The sequence below is a fragment of the Chlorocebus sabaeus genome, chromosome 2 (assembly GCF_047675955.1).
Source record: "Chlorocebus sabaeus isolate Y175 chromosome 2, mChlSab1.0.hap1, whole genome shotgun sequence".
NCBI lineage: Eukaryota > Metazoa > Chordata > Mammalia > Primates > Cercopithecidae > Chlorocebus > Chlorocebus sabaeus.
Window position 1 is genome coordinate 26,264,399 of NC_132905.1, and position 16,601 is coordinate 26,280,999.

The 16,601-nt window shown below is 43.9% G+C and overlaps 1 protein-coding gene across 1 annotated transcript in view; it reads right to left on the reverse strand.

Moving 5' to 3' along the window:
• Positions 1 to 16,601, reverse strand: part of CTNNBL1 (catenin beta like 1) — a 183,080-nt gene that overhangs the window by 18,273 nt on the left and 148,206 nt on the right. Inside the window, exons 12-13 of the mRNA XM_008017862.3 lie at positions 13,506 to 13,603; positions 11,268 to 11,348 (exon numbers count right to left, since the gene is read on the reverse strand). Coding sequence (XP_008016053.1) covers positions 11,268 to 11,348; positions 13,506 to 13,603 — 179 coding nt within the window. The remainder of the gene's footprint in view (positions 1 to 11,267; positions 11,349 to 13,505; positions 13,604 to 16,601) is intronic.

A 16,601-nucleotide genomic window follows, 5' to 3' on the forward strand; every position in this document is an offset into this window, starting at 1 on the left:
TTAAAAGGAAATAAATAAGCAGAATGATTATGGAAAATAAGAAAGTGAGAAAGTGTGGGCAGTTCTCTATCTTCTCAAGTTTTGGTCTGTTTTAAAAAGAAGATGGCGTCACCTTTATTCTCCAACCATCTTACTCCATATAGACAGGGTCAACTTATAAATGGATTAATACACTTCTGACTCCTTTTATGGGTCCCCAAGATGCCACATAAAAAGCTGATCTTGAGATAAGGACTCGAGATGATTCCTTGGCTATCTGTGTGTGAGGAGGTAGAGCTGGCCATCTGAAAGAACTTCGAAGGGTGCCTGAAACTCCAAAATGGCTGTTGTAAACTCCACCCATGATCAGCTGGCTAGGAGTCAGTCTCTGGAGAAGCAATGTAAGAGTTCTAGAAAAAAATGATCACCGCAAGCTTCTCCCTGCCTTATACCTTCCCTCATCAAAGGTCCTGGAGGAACTGAAGCTGTCTGATCTATAATAATACTCTGACGGCTATGCACTAAAGATATACAAGTGCACTTGTTTCTCTAGTGGCAGGGAAAAACTGAATTATGCCCAACCGACCAATGAGACATGTTTTAAAAATGACAAGGAAAAGAACAGATGGAAATTAGCTGGCCCATGTGGAGATCATACCTGCCCTCCCAACCTCCTTAGTACATGGAGACTGAACTAACAGGTTACAAATATCCCATTCTAAAGAAGGCACCCAGCTTCCCCTTGCCTTCTTTCCCTCTCAAGAGACCTTGTGTGAGTGCAGGAAACGTTCAAATTAGATACTGGAACTCCACTTAACTATGATATATATTATAAATTCTACAAATAAGTTCCTCTGCCAAGGTGGAACAGAGTCCTAAGAAAATGGGATCAGATCCCAGCTCGAATACTAATTTACTAGTGTCCTTAGGCGAGTCATTTAACTTTTCTTGGCCTCAGCTTCTTTGCTTGGAAACAGGAAACCTGCACTAGATCAGGGAAGGCAAACAGGGTTCATCCCAAGTGCCAACTCAACCCACTGCAGTGAGTACAGAACATGATACAAAAATCTGTCGTGAAGCCGAGGCGAAGTTCAGCGGAAGCAGCCCAGAAATCATTAGCAATGCCCACCCTCACTGCAGGAGGGGAGAGTGGCAGTGTGCCTCACCCCTGTTTCCCTGATCCGGTGCTCCTGAAGGTTTCTTTTGGCTTTGATAATCTGGGGCATGTCCAGGACCAAAGCACTTTCAATAGCCAGCTGTAACAGATTTCTACCTGCATATTGGTATGTGGATGGATTTAGGATGTTGGCTGATGGCGTTCCCAGAGAGAGGAGCCGCTATGAGAAATGCCTCAAGCTGGAGACACACATCACCGCCGCAACAGGACATGATGGCCAACACTGACGATTAGCTCATCCTTTCATCAATAAATTCATCTTCGCTGTGACAAAGACACAACCCCTGGATCTGCTGTGACCTTAGGCCATTTTAAGACAACAGGGGCATGCAAATCACGTACCCTTCAAATGGGAATGTGATGAGCAGAGATTAAAGGGACGTTCCAGGAATCCAGTACCTTCCTTAAGTGTCGTAAATATTTCTCACTTTACAAAACTTCAGAGTGAAAATCTATATGTACGTTGGACTGTATCTGAACGAGACAGGAGAGTTAAGATTTAAAGGGAGTCTTCCACAAATCAATTCACTCAACTCTCACCTTTGAAGAGCCTGAAGGTGACTGTCTTCTTTGTGAAGCAATGACAACTCAGCATCCATGCAGCATTTTTTGCTGTGCAAAGCAGGGCACCTGCATTAACCTTACCTGCTGTACACGCCCTGTGTTGGGTATGTACAACAAATACCATTTTCAGATTTCACAGATGGAAAACATGAGACAGATGCCAAATGACTACCGCTGGGTTTCAGTTGGAGACTTGAGTGGAATGTGATTCCATAGTCCCAGGCCTTTTCTATTAGTCCTTTCACATTGGCAAGAGATGGACAGCAAAAACCGAATCCTAACAATCGGGAAACTTCTCAAGTCCTTACTGAGTGCCAGGCACCGTGCTAAGCACTTTCATGGATTTCTCATTTTTCCTCGCAAGAATTCCAAGAGGTAAAAACTATTACTATTTTTACTTTTCAAATGGGAAATTGAGGCTTAAAGAGATGAATCTCTCCTAAGGTCACAAAGCTCACGGGGAACAGGAAACAGAACGGACACAGGACAGAAACTCATGCAAATTTGGCTCCAAGGCTGTGTTCAATTTACAGTTCGAAAAAGGAAAAAGGCTTTGTTTTATGCACTTTTCATAGTATTAGCGTATCAACAAAGAGATGGGATATTTTTCTTTATGCCGTATCTGGTGACTAATGCAAACCAGTAGCATTAAAATATAAGATCACCTAGCTTCTTGGCCTATAATTTCCTCATACATTGAAGAAACTTTTAAAAGGAAAACAAAAAAATCTACAGCTACACCAGCAAATTCCACATGTAATCTGAAAGAGCTAAAAAAAAAAAAAAAAAAGAGAGAGAGAGAGATACTCTGATAGGTTTTGTTTTGTTCATTCCATAAGAGAGGGTTAGAATAAAAACTTAGATGGTAATTCAGTGAATGGCGCATTAAGTAGAACAGATTGCAATTCACAGCAGCATAAGCCTGTTTGGGGGCTGCTAAAATAAACAGATTCATCTCCGAAGATACACAAGGAGGTGGTATGTGCAGCACCAAGGTGCCATTTCTGCAGGGTTGTGTGTGTGTGTTTCCCCCTCTTCCAGCCACATACACACTTTAAATGTTAATCTGTCCTCAGGAGCACTACCAAATCACCATCTTTCCACACGCCTCCATCTCTTTCAGCAGTCAAGTCGCAAGCCCTCCAAATAAGCATGTGGATGTCATTTCTAATCTGCCCCTGACAGGCAGTGAGCTGCCCCTTGCTGATAAAAGGAGACAGTCATAAAAGAGGCTGCTATGAAGCCAATACGAACCTCTCTTGCTTTAATAACATGGGACATGACTCAGAGCTGAAACCTGAGGCCTCCACTAGGTCTCTAGTCATGGGTGGGAATTGCCTCACCATTCAGAAAATGCTGGTTGCCTATTTTCTTCCAAAGCACAGGGAGAAACTTGAACCATGGGAGAGGGAAGTAACTAGAGATGGCAGAAGCATTAACACCAGCAAAACAAATCTTCTTCCAAAATCTTCTAAAATAGGGCAGACTATTAGAGAAGAATCCTAGAAACTGCAAGTCTTTTAGCTGGAAAACTGAGCCTGGAGAATCAGTAAAAGAAAATTCTTTCAAAAATGCACAGCTAACTGATGGCAGCTTTGGTAAGAATCCAAGGCTCTCAGACCACAGCTTTGCCCATAAACAAGTGACTGGCTACATGTTAGTTCTGTCTTAGCACATAAGCATGTGGCAGACTTTTACAAACAATCTCATTAATCTTCAGAATGACCCTATAATAAAGCTATCATGAAAATGAACACACACACACACAGGGCAAGGCATTTCCCAAGTGAACAGAGATCACGTGTGGCAAAGCTGGGATTTAATCTTGGGCTTGTATGACGCCATACTCATATTCCTTCCATATTACCATGATGTTGCCATCACAAGTGTGATGCAAATTCTAAATTTACTTAAATTCAGTCAATTTCTAAATTTACATCCCCAATAAAAAAAAACCCAGACTGCTCATTTGAATTTTGACAACTTATACTCTGGTCTTGAGAGAATCAGTACTTCTGTGATAGCAGATACAATAATACAAGGCTGAAAATGACAACCCTACTGGAGAAACGGAGAAAGTAAATAAGATTAGTCCCTATTTGTGAAGACTTAGAGTTAGTTTAGAGGGAGAGACATAAGCATACAGGCCCAAAATACTTGTAATAATAGCTACCACTTAGGGCATACTTCCCTGTGCCAGGAAATATTCCAAGTGATTTACATATACTACATTTACTTAATCCTCCCCACAATCCTACATGATAGGTACTATTATTCTCATCCTTTTCACTCATGAAGAAACTGAAGCAGAGAGTTTAAGTAACTTGCTTGTAATCACCCAGCTGGTAGGAGTCCGAGCCAGGATTTATGTCTATACAGTCTGGCTCCAGAGTCCCTGATCTTCAGCCTGAGACTGCAGTGCAAGGGTGCACTTGGGGCAAACAGGAGGGGCTCCCGGTGGTCTCAGGGAAGACTTTCTGCAGAAACTGTCAGGGAAACACTAAGCAAAATGCTTAGTACATGACAGACACTCAATACATGTTTATTGACTAATTTGTTTGTCAAAACTCTGAAGGATACAGAGTAATAAATTAGCCAGCTTCATGAAATGGGTGTGGAAAAGATGGCAGAGAGAGGTATTCTGGGCAGAGTTCAGAGCAACGGGCCAATGTCTAGAAGGTTTGAGAAAGCACAAGGTCAGGAAGCGCGAGTGGTACAGAATGGCTTTCGCACATCACAAGGGTGAGGGATGTAGCTAGAGCAGCCAGCAGGGACCAAACTGGGCGAGGCACCATGAGGCCAGCGCAGGAGGTTAGACTGCATCCCGAAGGTGATGCAAGGCCACTGTTTATTGTGTTTGGGTGGAGAAGTGCATACATGAATTTTCATTTTAGAAAAATCTTGGGTTGTTGTGTAGAAAATGAACTGGAGGGCCCAAACCTACAGATAGGCAGACTAGTTAGTTAGGCAGGTGCTGCACTAAGGGAAGAAAACAAATGATGGTAGCCTGAATGTAAGTATTGGTAGTAAAGAGAAAGAAAAGTGGACAGGCTGCAGAGATATCACAGGTAAGCTGACCAGACTACGAGAGGTGGGAGGTGGAGACAGAGGAGTAAACAGATGATGCCTAGGTTTTTGACCTGGTCAAACTGGTAAACTGCCCTAATATGGGGAGTAGGGGAAGAGATTATACAGGGTTAGGGCCACAAGCCTGGTTTTAGACTCACTAAGTCAGAAGAGCCTATGGGTGATGTCCAGGTGGCAGCTGGCTACATGAGTCTGCAGAGATTGAGGAGGCCCTGGCACCTAGCCCCGATCTCAGCAGACCTTGCAACAAGCCTATGGAGCCTGGTAGAGGGAGAGCCTATTAGCACCACTGAATGAGGACAGAGAGGATCAGAAAGGCAAAACAGTGCCCAAGGTCATACTGCAAGGTAAGTGGCAGAGGTGTGAGACAAGAATTCAGGTCCTCTGACTTCTCTTCCAAGAGTAAGAAGGATGATTGTGACTGGCAAGGGGGCAGGCAGGGAGGCAGTAGAGGGTGAATGAGCAAATGGTCGAAACTGGATATTAGGTAAAAGCACCACGTCCTCTGCCTCCAGCCCTCTCGTCACTAGCTTTTACTGGCTGTAAGCTGTCTTTTGGCAAATCTATGGACTGAGAAAGTTTGGGAACCACAGGTTTAAAGAAGAGCCTAGGCTAGGTGCAGTGGCTCAGGTCTAACTCCAGCACTTTGGGAGGCTGAGGCATGAGGTTTCCTTGAGCACAGGAGTTTAAGTAAACACCCTGGGCAACATAGAAAGACTTTATCTCTACAAAAAAATGCAAACATTAGCTGGGCGTGGTGGCATGCACCTGAGGTCTCAGCTACTCAGGAGGCTGGGGTGGGAGGATTACTTGAGCCAAGGAGTTTGAGGCTGCAGTGAGCTGTGATCACGCCATGCATCACTGCACTGCACTCCAGCCTGGGTGACAGAATGAGATCCTGTCTAAAAAAAAAAAAAAAAAAAAAAAAAAAAAAAAGGCTGGCAGTGGGAGAGGAGCTGGTAGGAACTCTCAGCAGGATTCTTTTTCAAAGCTTGCCCCAGAATCTTCCAGCAAGTTAGCAGAAAAATCGATGGCAGCCTCACACTTTCACTGTCTACCATCTCACCCAGTGTGTTAGGCGCATGTACCCCACACATTCACTCCTGCACTTCACCCCCTTTCATATAAATCTTTAAATGAGTTTCAAATGCAAAGGACAAAATCTGTTTAAGACATCAAGTCCTGTGGATACTGTTTCATTACAAGGAGTCCATCTTTTTCTTTTCAGGTAAAGCCTGGAATGATTTAACTGTGACAAAATTAGCATGCAATTTGTAAGTCATTACGGTGTAAAGTATGTGGTAAGAACACTTTATTGAACAAACCTGCTGAGTATAATTTTCCCAGGAACTAAAAAAGAGAAAACCTCTCTCCAAGGCTCTCCTCCCTCTTTTAGAAAAAACCCTGCTAGTACCTATATAATTATGTCTTCCTTCTGATGGTCAAAAGCCAGGCACGCTCTGTACATTTAGCCAATGGAAACGGGAAGGAATCCACAAGAAGTCAGGATGCCTTCCCAACAACAGGCATCTTAGTATTTTCTGGGCTTCAAGTCATTTGGGGAGTCAGGTGAAATCTGCTGAGATAAGAACCCTGGATATTTCCAGATCACAAGAACTGCTGCTCACTAGATGGGTCTTAAGAATTACATGCCCTTGAAAAGTTCAGGCCTAATCTTGTTCACCAGAAACCACTAGGGTATGTCCAGAGACATTATGGCCCTGGAATCTCAGAGACTTTGAATACAACATAAAAGCAGAAGGCCACTGCCCAGGACATGGAAGTCTTTGCTAGTTACAGATTATTGTAATACGTGATTTGAACTAAATGTGTATACAATTATCTCTCAGTCCTGTTGATTCTTCCAAGTATTTTTCGTTATTAAATATTGCTACAGTTATGCCACAGAATCCACAAAACCGTACTTAAATATTTTTGGTGACGGGTCTAATCACAGAGAAAACACAAATCAGGGTTAAAAATTAGTGTTAAGAAATAATGTGGAAAGCCCAGGGTGACTCGCCCTATCTTCCTTAACACTCACAGACAGATACTAATTTCACCTAATGAGCAGTGGTCTTTCATTTACTGAATGTCAGGCACAATGTCCTGAGAAAATGATGAACAAGAGAGATTACAGTCCCAGAGATAGAGAGTAAACAAATAAATGAAATAATTACAGGTTCTGAAGCAGCTAGGGGGAGAGGGCTCGCTTACATATGGTAATCACTGAAAGCCTCTCTGAGGAGGCGACATTTTACTGAGACCTGACAGCAGAAGGAACAGCAGAGAGAGGAGGCTCAGGGCAGAAGGGAGCGGCAAATGTAAAGAAGGAAAGAAAGGCTGTGTGGCAGGAGGGGCCTAGTGGCAGGAGAAGGGGTTGGAGAAGCAGGGAAGAGTCAAGTCATGCAAAACCTTCTGTAGCAGGGAATCAGGACAATGGGTGTGTGCATGTGTGCCGGGACGGGGCAGTGGGGACGCAAACAGTTCCTGTAGAGAAAAGAAAGCTAAAGGTTTTCTGACCACCTTCTGTGTGCCAGGCCCTGTGCAAGCAGCTTTCGTGCATAATACATTCACTGACATCATATCCCTACATACATAACTTCTTAAAGTACACAAATTGGGACATACACCTTAAACACAAACCAACCACCACCAAGGAAGAAAATAAGGACAGGCCAGTTCAATTGTTTGCCCAGTCGGAGAACCAGGAAAAAGCCTGGCTATAAAGCCCATGCTCTTCCTCTCACACCCTCCACTAGTGGAAGGTACCCCTCCTCTCCGCCTTCACTTGGCTTCCCACTGCTGCTCCTTTGCTGTTTCACTCCAGACTGGAAATGCCCTAGACATCCCTACCTTTTTAGGTTCAGCACGAATGCTCAGCCACAAAACTAGCCCCCCTAGAGTTTAGGGTGACTCCAGCCTTAGATGACCTCTCCCCACTCCCTGGATCCTCCAGTCCTTGGCTGTAACACCACCCCTAGGCCCATTCTTTTCTTGGCATTTTTACTTCTCACCCCCAGCCGGTGCCTGCCCTTGCAGGCACCTCATCAACATTTGCCAAATGACTAGATTCTCTCTAGTGACCTGGTCAACTGCAAACCATGGGCACTTGCACTGCGCCCAGAGAAGTCTGAAGTTCACAGGGAAGGTGATGGCTGAGACAATAAAAATACCAATACTTGAGCCTGTTATCTTAGGTTTTTTGGTTGCAGACTTGGTGAGGTATGTGAGAGATTATTCATTACTGATCTGATAGTCAATGTCATCAAAATGCCCAAAAAATAAGCATTCAATTCAAGTCAACAAATATTTGCTGAGCTCCCAATTGGTGTAGGACATTCAAATTTAATGGGGGTGAGGAGACAAACTGTCTGCGACTTCAGAGAGCACACGGCATGAGGCAGAGGTGAAAAGGAGGTCGTGTTGTTCTACGTCACTTTACACCTGTGAGGCGGCTTCATCTGCTAGGATGGCGCCTGAGTGCTGGCAGCAAACGCTGCTCACAAACTCATCCCTCACCCCTACCCGCCCTAGCTCTCTGCATAACACTGAGGCTGCTGAGCACTAATGGCCTTGGAATGTTTGCCAGTGCCCAGCAAAACGGCCTTGGCATCAAGGAGACAGATGTTTGTCAGGGAACGGCAGGGCCCCGGTGCCCGTGGCACACAGCAGCTCTGTGAATGCTGGGAGAGTGGCTGCAGCGATTACTCTCCGTCAGTGCTAATCAATTTCACACCCTCTTCAATGCTGATAATAGATAATCTTTTGGGAAGCAGGCCAAGTTTCCTAACAGCTACGAGCAAGCTGCTCCCTGACACCCAGCCACTTATCCGGTCTCCCTCAAAAAAAGTCTAAGCTGCACCTCAAACAAAGCATCTGACAGTGCCAACACTCTGTTCTGCGAGGCGACTCCTTCTGGCAAGGAGGATGCTCTCAGGAAAAGGACTGCCTGCCTTACTAAAAAGTTACACAAGAATTCCAAAGGAAGCTAGGAAATTCTAGCAGCAGCAGCAGCAGCGGTGGCAGCTTCTACTTACTGAGCGAAGTACTTTCTATACTTTATGCTTAGTCTTCATAATAACCTTCAACGGGAGGTGTTTTGTTTTTATTTTTTGAGACAGGGTCTCACTCTGTCACCCAGACTGGAGTGCAGTGGCACAATCTCGGCTTGCTCCAACCCTCACCTCTAAGGCTCAAGTGACCTCTCGGGCCTCAGGCTCCCGAGTAGCTGGAATTACAGGTGTGTGCCATCATGCCCAGCTAATTTTTGTATTTATAGAAGAGATGGGGTTTTGCTTTGTCGACCAGGCTAGTCTCAAATTTCTGACCTCAAGAGATCTGTCCGTCTTGGCCTTCCAAAGTTTTAGGCCTACCCTAAAAAGATAGGCTGTCAGGCCTCCCAAAGTTCAGGTGTGAACCACCGCATCTGGCCCAAAAGGGAGGTGTTTTTATTCTAATTTTACAGATGAGAAAACAAACTTAGGAAGGTCACCTCGATTGTCCAAGACCTCAGAGCTAGAAGTGGCAAGATTACCTTTTCTACTAGACTGCACCTCTATCTAGAAGACCAGTCAGTCACTGACCAACCTATCACTGTGCTTTTAATCCATTCCATTGTCCAAAAATGGCAGAGTTACCAAAGGGTGTTTAACTTAACCTGAGGGAATGAGGGAAAACAGGAAGCTTGAGGGGTTGGATCACCTTGCCCAGTATCAGGTTATAGCCCAGAAACTGAGACTACATGAGGCAGAGTGACATGGCATAGCTGGCAGTGATTTAAAGGTGGTGCTTGCTCTTAAATCCTAGGTCCCCTGACTCCCAGGTCTTCCTTTTGCCACCCCTCAAAACCTCCCTAGCAGATAACATCAGGGATTCCGTCAGGACTGGAGTTCTAACTGTCTAATGGCTGTTTCAAAAGTCCAGGGAATTTCAAGTTGTTTCTAATTATCATTCAGATAAAGAGAAGGGGTACACTACTCCCGCAATTTAACAACCACTGAGTGTCCTTCATGTCCAAGTTACCGTATAGGGAAGAAAAGCTGGAAACGGAAAGTTTAATTAAAGAACAAAGGGGTTGGGGTGAATTGGAACGAAATAATTGTGGTGGAACATGCTAGTATCTAAAGTCCAGCCTCAGAATTTAGAGTCTTTGCCTTTTATCTTGCAGTAGTATCACTGTATAAAAGAAGCAAGCCCCAGTTAATCAATTCAATCAATCCACAAACTTCTGAGGACTTACTAAGTTTAGTGATCATAGAGAAATCACAAGAATGAAAAGCACAGCTACCTATCTGCTGCGGTTCATGAATGAAGGTACATTTTATGAAAGGGGAGAGGTGGATAAGAAGTGGCAAAGAGAAACAGGACACAGATAACAAGGCCACTGTCTCCCCACATCTCCCCAGCCCTAGTCTCTCACTCTGGCCTGAGGCATGCCCTGAGGGAAAATGCTGGTGTAATTCTCAATGCACACGAAAGCCTTAGCTGAATGGTCCCAACACAAGGGAGGGGAGGGCTATACTAAAATTAGTCCTTCCACCAGTGAAGTTCAAAAGCCTCAAGTGTATCTTTAAGACAAGACTGAAAAGAAGGATGGATTGATGCAGCAAAACAAGATCACAAGGAAAATGAGGTCTCCTGTAGACTTGGAAAAAAGTAAGCCAGGCGTCATTTTATAATGTGACTGAAGACTTGAGAAGTACCTTGTAGGGGAGCCAATACGAATCGGACATTAAACAGTGACAGGAAAACTTACCCTGATTAAGGAACACAGATGGAAAGCTACAGTGGCCAGAGATGGCGGAGAACAAAATGGAAGGAAGTAAAAAACACAGAGGGTGGGGTAACACCATAGTAAGCAGAGCCCCTCAAGAAAAAACGTCCAGCAGGTGTCCCTTCTCTCAGCAGCCATCAACATGAGAAAACAAGAGTCAGCCCTTCAGAACCTGTGGTTTGGCTTGGCTGCAATGTGTCTGAGCTTCCGTTCTCTAGGTCTCCAGTTTTCCATCTGTAAATGGGGTAACTGGGTTCCAGGACCATTCAGTTTCCTTCCAGCTCCTCTACCCTGTGATCACCCTTCCTCAGCATGCCTCCCTCAGGATTTCAGAAGCCAGCAAGTGTGAGTACTAAGACATGCTCTGCCAACATGGTACCAGGTCAGAGCCCTGTACTTTGGCCAGATTTTCGAAGAGAAGCTCTTGTCAAGGGTGCCTGTGCTGTCCACCCAGACTCCCAGGTCAGACCTGGATGGATACTACACATACTTCTTCCTGAAAGGCTGTCACTGTTGTCAGAAGGGCAGTCATAACCACTTGGCAGACCATCATCTGCTCTACTTTTACAACATGTTAGATGGCACTGCTGCCCTTACCTATCCTGTGGGGAGATAGGAGGAACAAAAGGGAACCAAATGGAGGGCAAGTCAATAGCTGGTAAAAAGAAAGACAGGGATACGTACGTGTTTTTCCCCTTCAATCTTCTTGTCCGCCACCTGCATTGCACCCAGATATTTAAAATGCAACTCCATTAGTCTGTCAACCTGAAAGAGAGAGATTTCACAGGCCTGAGTGAGAAAGAAAGACAACGCACAGCAAGAGAACAGTGGCGCTCCTATTCATCTCACTGTCGCTCCTTACAAAGGGAGGCCTGCTCTGGCACTCCTTACAGCAGATGAGAGAAGCTTTGCTTAGGGACACATCAGGAATGGATCAAAGGGCTGGGGCAGAACAAAGCAAACACTTAGGATGAATGCAGTTTGAACCAGCCCATTCCCGAAAGGAGGCTATGCGTTCTCAGCCCCTTCTAGAACTCCCAGGAATGCACGTTGTTAAAAACAAATAAATAAATAAAAATTCAAGTCCCTTCTTGCCAAGAGAAGGAGCTTGAAGTTACACACTTGATATTCACTTACAACTTTGCAGAAATTTCTTTTTTCAAACTGAAACCTTTCATGTTCAGATTCTGCCCCAGAGCTGATCTTTTTTAAAAAATGCCTGAGTCAAATCTTTTTAGTTGCTTTTGAGTCAGAAGACAGAGCAAGAAAACCTCCTTCAGCAACTTTAAAAAAGGCCCTGACTTTTGCTTGGCAGTAACTTAAAAATCAGTTTTAAGTTGAGCAAAGTCATGCTTCAAACATGGCTTGAGGAACACTCAGTGGGTTTGAAAAAGTTTTGTTTTTTTCCCCAAGACTCCAAAATGACTGAAGAAACACTGTGAAGCCAGTCCAGACTCCTGACTTATCTTTTTATCAGGTTGGCACCATCACAACCCTTGGCAACTCTGGCATTCATTTACCCAGGAGCTGATACTGGTTGGTTAACAGGAGATGTTCCATCAATATGCCATCATATTGGCATATGATGCCAATATGAGAAGACTGTGGTCACACCTTCTTTAGCCAACACTGATGACCCTAAGACCTTAATGTTTCAGATAAAGTATTTTCATGACCATTATTTCCTTAAACCTTAAAAAACACCTGACAAGGTGTGTAGGGAAGATAGGTAGCAAACCCCATTTTAAAGATGAGGAAACTGAAGCACAGATGTTAAATGATGTCACCAGGGTGACGTGACTACTAAGATGCTCCGTGTCCTAACTTGAAGGCCTCTTCATCATGCTATACTCCTGGTGAGGGTAGAAAAAATGGTCAGAGGTAGCTCAAAGAGACAGTCTTAAACCTTTCTTGGGTAAGTTACATAATGTCTCTAAGCTTCAACTGCCTTGCCTGTCATTGCAAATAATAACTATACAAGGATAAATAAACCACAGTGTTGTGAGAATATATGCAACGATGAAAGTCATCTGCTCTATTATCCAATCCACAGTAGTCACTCAATAAATGGTAGCTCTTATTACTGTTAAAAATCCTATCGTCTGGCATACTAGATAAAGATATAAAATATCCATCTAAACTCATGTCACTGTGTTCCCAGCTTCCATAGCCCAATCCATCTAATCTCATGTAATTGCGGTCCCAGCTTCCATAGCCCAATCCATCTAATCTCATGTAACTGTGTTCCCAGCTTCCATAGCCCAATCCATCTAATCTCATGTAACTGTGTTCCCAGCTTCCATAGCCCGATCCATTTAATCTCATGTAACTGTGTTCCCAGCTTCCATAGCCCATTCCATCTAATCTCATGTAATTGCGGTCCCAGCTTCCATAGCCCATTTAAGGCAGGCTCTACTATTTCCTTATCATTATCTTCATTTTATTACCACCACCTTAGTAAGACCTTATCTAATTCACCTCCCATTGACCCTTCAAGATGAGTATTGATGTCTCCATGTTGAAGCTGGGGAAACTGAGGTTCAGAGCAGTACACATCTCAAAAGTCGCGAAAACAGGCTCAAATCTCAAGTATCCAAAGCCAATGCTCTTAATCACTTTGCTATGCTGTGCAACACCCCTCAACAAAAATCCTAGCCTAATCCATGCTCTTTGGGTCTAAAAATCCCCCTCAAGTACTACTAGTGGTATCATCCTCAGGTGTTACGACTCCCAGGAGAATGCATTTGGAGATGAAAAGCAGAATAACCAGAAAAGCCTTTGACATGCAAAACAACAGGGCCCAGATGCTAGAAAAGAGAATTTTAGGGTAGGACCACTCAACCCAGTATCTGTCAGATCACATCAGGTAAAGAGCCTTTCTATCAGTCCTGGTCCCATCTTTACAGTCCAACAGTCACCCACCTTCTCGCTGTCATTTTCAGTGAATTTATTCAGAAGCCGGGTTCGCTGCTGCCCTCTCAGGTTCCGTAGAAGGGAAGCCAGGATCGAACAGACATGCTCTGGGTTGGGAAAGAGAAAAGAGAACACACTGAGATCAGAGCAGTAATTATTACCTCTCTTCAACCTCGTCTGGTTCTATCGAGGGGGGGATAAGTAGGCCTCTCTGACTGCTGCTATTGATTAATAAGACAAGAACCTAAATGGTGTCACTAAAAAACCGAACGGATCTTCACATCGCACAAAAAACATATTCAAAAGGGATGATATCCTCAAGGACAACTTGAGCAAGTGAATCAAAACTAAGTTAGAATTCCTTTTCCGTCTGGAATTAATTGATTTTTATTGTCCACAACAGAATCTCAAACTAATCCTGCCTTTACAGAAATAACCTGTGAATAGAATATGAACACCAGCCATGACATGAACAAATAATGGATGAGACATGTTCTATCGAATTCTCAAATTACCTTATAACTTTCCCAAGTAAACAGCCTGGAATTAAATATGAAATATGACAGGGACCCAGTGCTATCACTTGCATTCTGGGGCAGCTAACACCCCTGCTTCGAGTTTAAAGGTGGCTGGACTGTAAGCACTTCAAAACAGTTAACAGGGCTTTCCGAGTTCAACAACCTAGCGCCTTCTATTATGAAATACTATTATTCTACTCTTGGAAGAAGAGGGTAATTGAAGGGTATATTACAGGCTTCAGGTGTAAAGAGATTCTTTTCTTTAAAAAGAACTTTCAAAAAATCAAGAATAATGACCTTGAAAAGGAGGTGACAAAAGTCTACTCGTGGAGAAATGGCAGAACAAAGTTTACTTTGAAATAAAATGCTCACAGTGTGAACAACAGTTTATTTGAAAACTGAGGAGCATCTTCCTATGCCAAAGTTACCCTGGGTTCCCAAGAATGTCACCTGACTATGGAGGTCACAAGGAAGCATTCTTACTTCTCGGATTATAGCACGGATATAATTTTGTGCCAGTGTGTTTTTCTTCACTTAATAAGCATCCCCCATGCCCTCGTTTCCCTAATTTCTTAATGTTGGAGTTATTCAGTCCTTAAGATTTCTATTTTCTAGCTATATACACATCCCTGGTGATCTCATCTTGTTCTATGGCTTTGAAAACCATTTATATGCTGACGACTCACAAATTTGAACCTATAGGTCAGTCCTGTCCTCTGAATGCTGACTGATATATTCAACTGTCTACCTGCCCTCTCCACTTGGCTGTCTAACATCCTATCAACCTTTTTTCCTTAACTTTTATTTTGAGACAGGGTCTCATACTGTCACCCAGGCAGCGGCATGATCAGGGCTCACTGCAGCCTCGACCTCTGAGGCTCAATCAATCCTCCTGCCTCAGTCTCCTGAGTAGCTGGGACTACAGGCACACAACACCATGCCTGGCTAATTTTGTAATTTCTGCAGAGATGGGATTTAGCCATGTTACCCAGGCTGGGGCTGAACTCCTGGCCTCAAGCAATCCACCTGTCTTCACCTTCCAAAGTGCTGGGATTACAGGTGTGAGCCACTGTGCCTGGCTGGTTCTTTTAAACTTAACGTGTCCAAAAATAAGCTCCTGATCTTCCTCCTTAAACCTGTTTCCCATAGTTGTTTCCATCTAACTAATGGCAACCAGAATCTCCAGTTTCTCCCACCAAAACCAGTGAAAATGCCCTTGATTCTCTTCTTTTTCACATGTCCCACGAGAAACCTCATCAGCTTTACCTTCAAATCATATCCAGTATCTCACCTCTTCTGACTACTACCACCACTGCTACTACACTACCCTCGTCCACATCACCATCATTTCTTGCTTGGAATAGTCAATAGCCTACTAGTGAGTCCGTCTGCTTCCACCCTTGTCTGCTTTGGCCTAATCTCCATAGAGCAGCCAGCACGATTCCTTAGGCTAACACCTAAAGTCAGGTCTGTTTAAAACACTCCAGTGACTCCCCAACTCAGACTAAATGTTGCTTCTAACGTCAGGTTGTTCCTGCCTCGGGGCTTCTGCACTTGCTGTTTCCTCTGCCTGAAATGTTCCCCGGCAGATTATCTGCATGGCTTACTCTTTAAATCTGGTTTTACTCCACTGTCATCCTCTCAGCAAGGCTTCCCTTTGACCACCCTATTGAAAAATGCAATGCCTTACATGGCTATTCTCAAGTCTTACCTGCTTTATTTTTCTCTTCGTCATGTGTTACTTTCTAAAATACTCTATCATTTATTTATTTATTTATTTTGTTCACCATCTCCCTTCAATTAGAATACAAATTCTCTGCAGGCAGATATTTTAAGCTACTCTGTTCATTGCCATAACCCCGGTTCTAAAACAATGTCTGGCACATGGTAGGTGTTTTGCAAATACTTGCTGAATGAATGGGAAGAAAGCAGGTTATCAATGTAAAAGTTTTCAGTGGTGGAGGTGGGCCTGGGGGCAAACAGGCTACTTCTGAATTCTGGATATGTTTCAAATGCCTTCAAATACCTTTTGCCCTTCTACACATAATGCCTACCCCCAATTCAGAGCAATACTACCTCTGCATTGATAATATGCTTTCAAACTGTTCAGTTACAAAATGGTCCTTAAAGAGTTTTTGTACGTGGGAGTAGGTAAATGGCTTTTTCTGAGGGTGCCATCAATTTCAATAACATATTTCTAATTGGTAGAATCCATTTTTTTAGGTATTGAAAATACAACATTTTTCTTAAAATATGCTGTGGACAGAGGTACTATATACCTTCTCAAGACCCCAGGCTCCCCCAGTATCTTCCTCTCAACTTTTATGTAAAGCTGGGATTGAGCTGGTGGAACCTCCATCTGCCGTAGTCACTCACTGGGGTGGGGTGAGGGGAGAAAGTAGTGGAGAGAACAGGCCCTGCCTCCACAGGAAGGCAAAAAACCCCATGAACCCAAGGTAAGGACGGTGAGCTAACAGAGCTCAGCTCAGGGTGAGAAAGTAGGGTAAGAAAGGAACGTTTGTGAAGACGCACTTCAGGGAAAGTGCTCCGACCTTTGTGTATGCCAAGGAGAGAAGGTTAGGGGCGG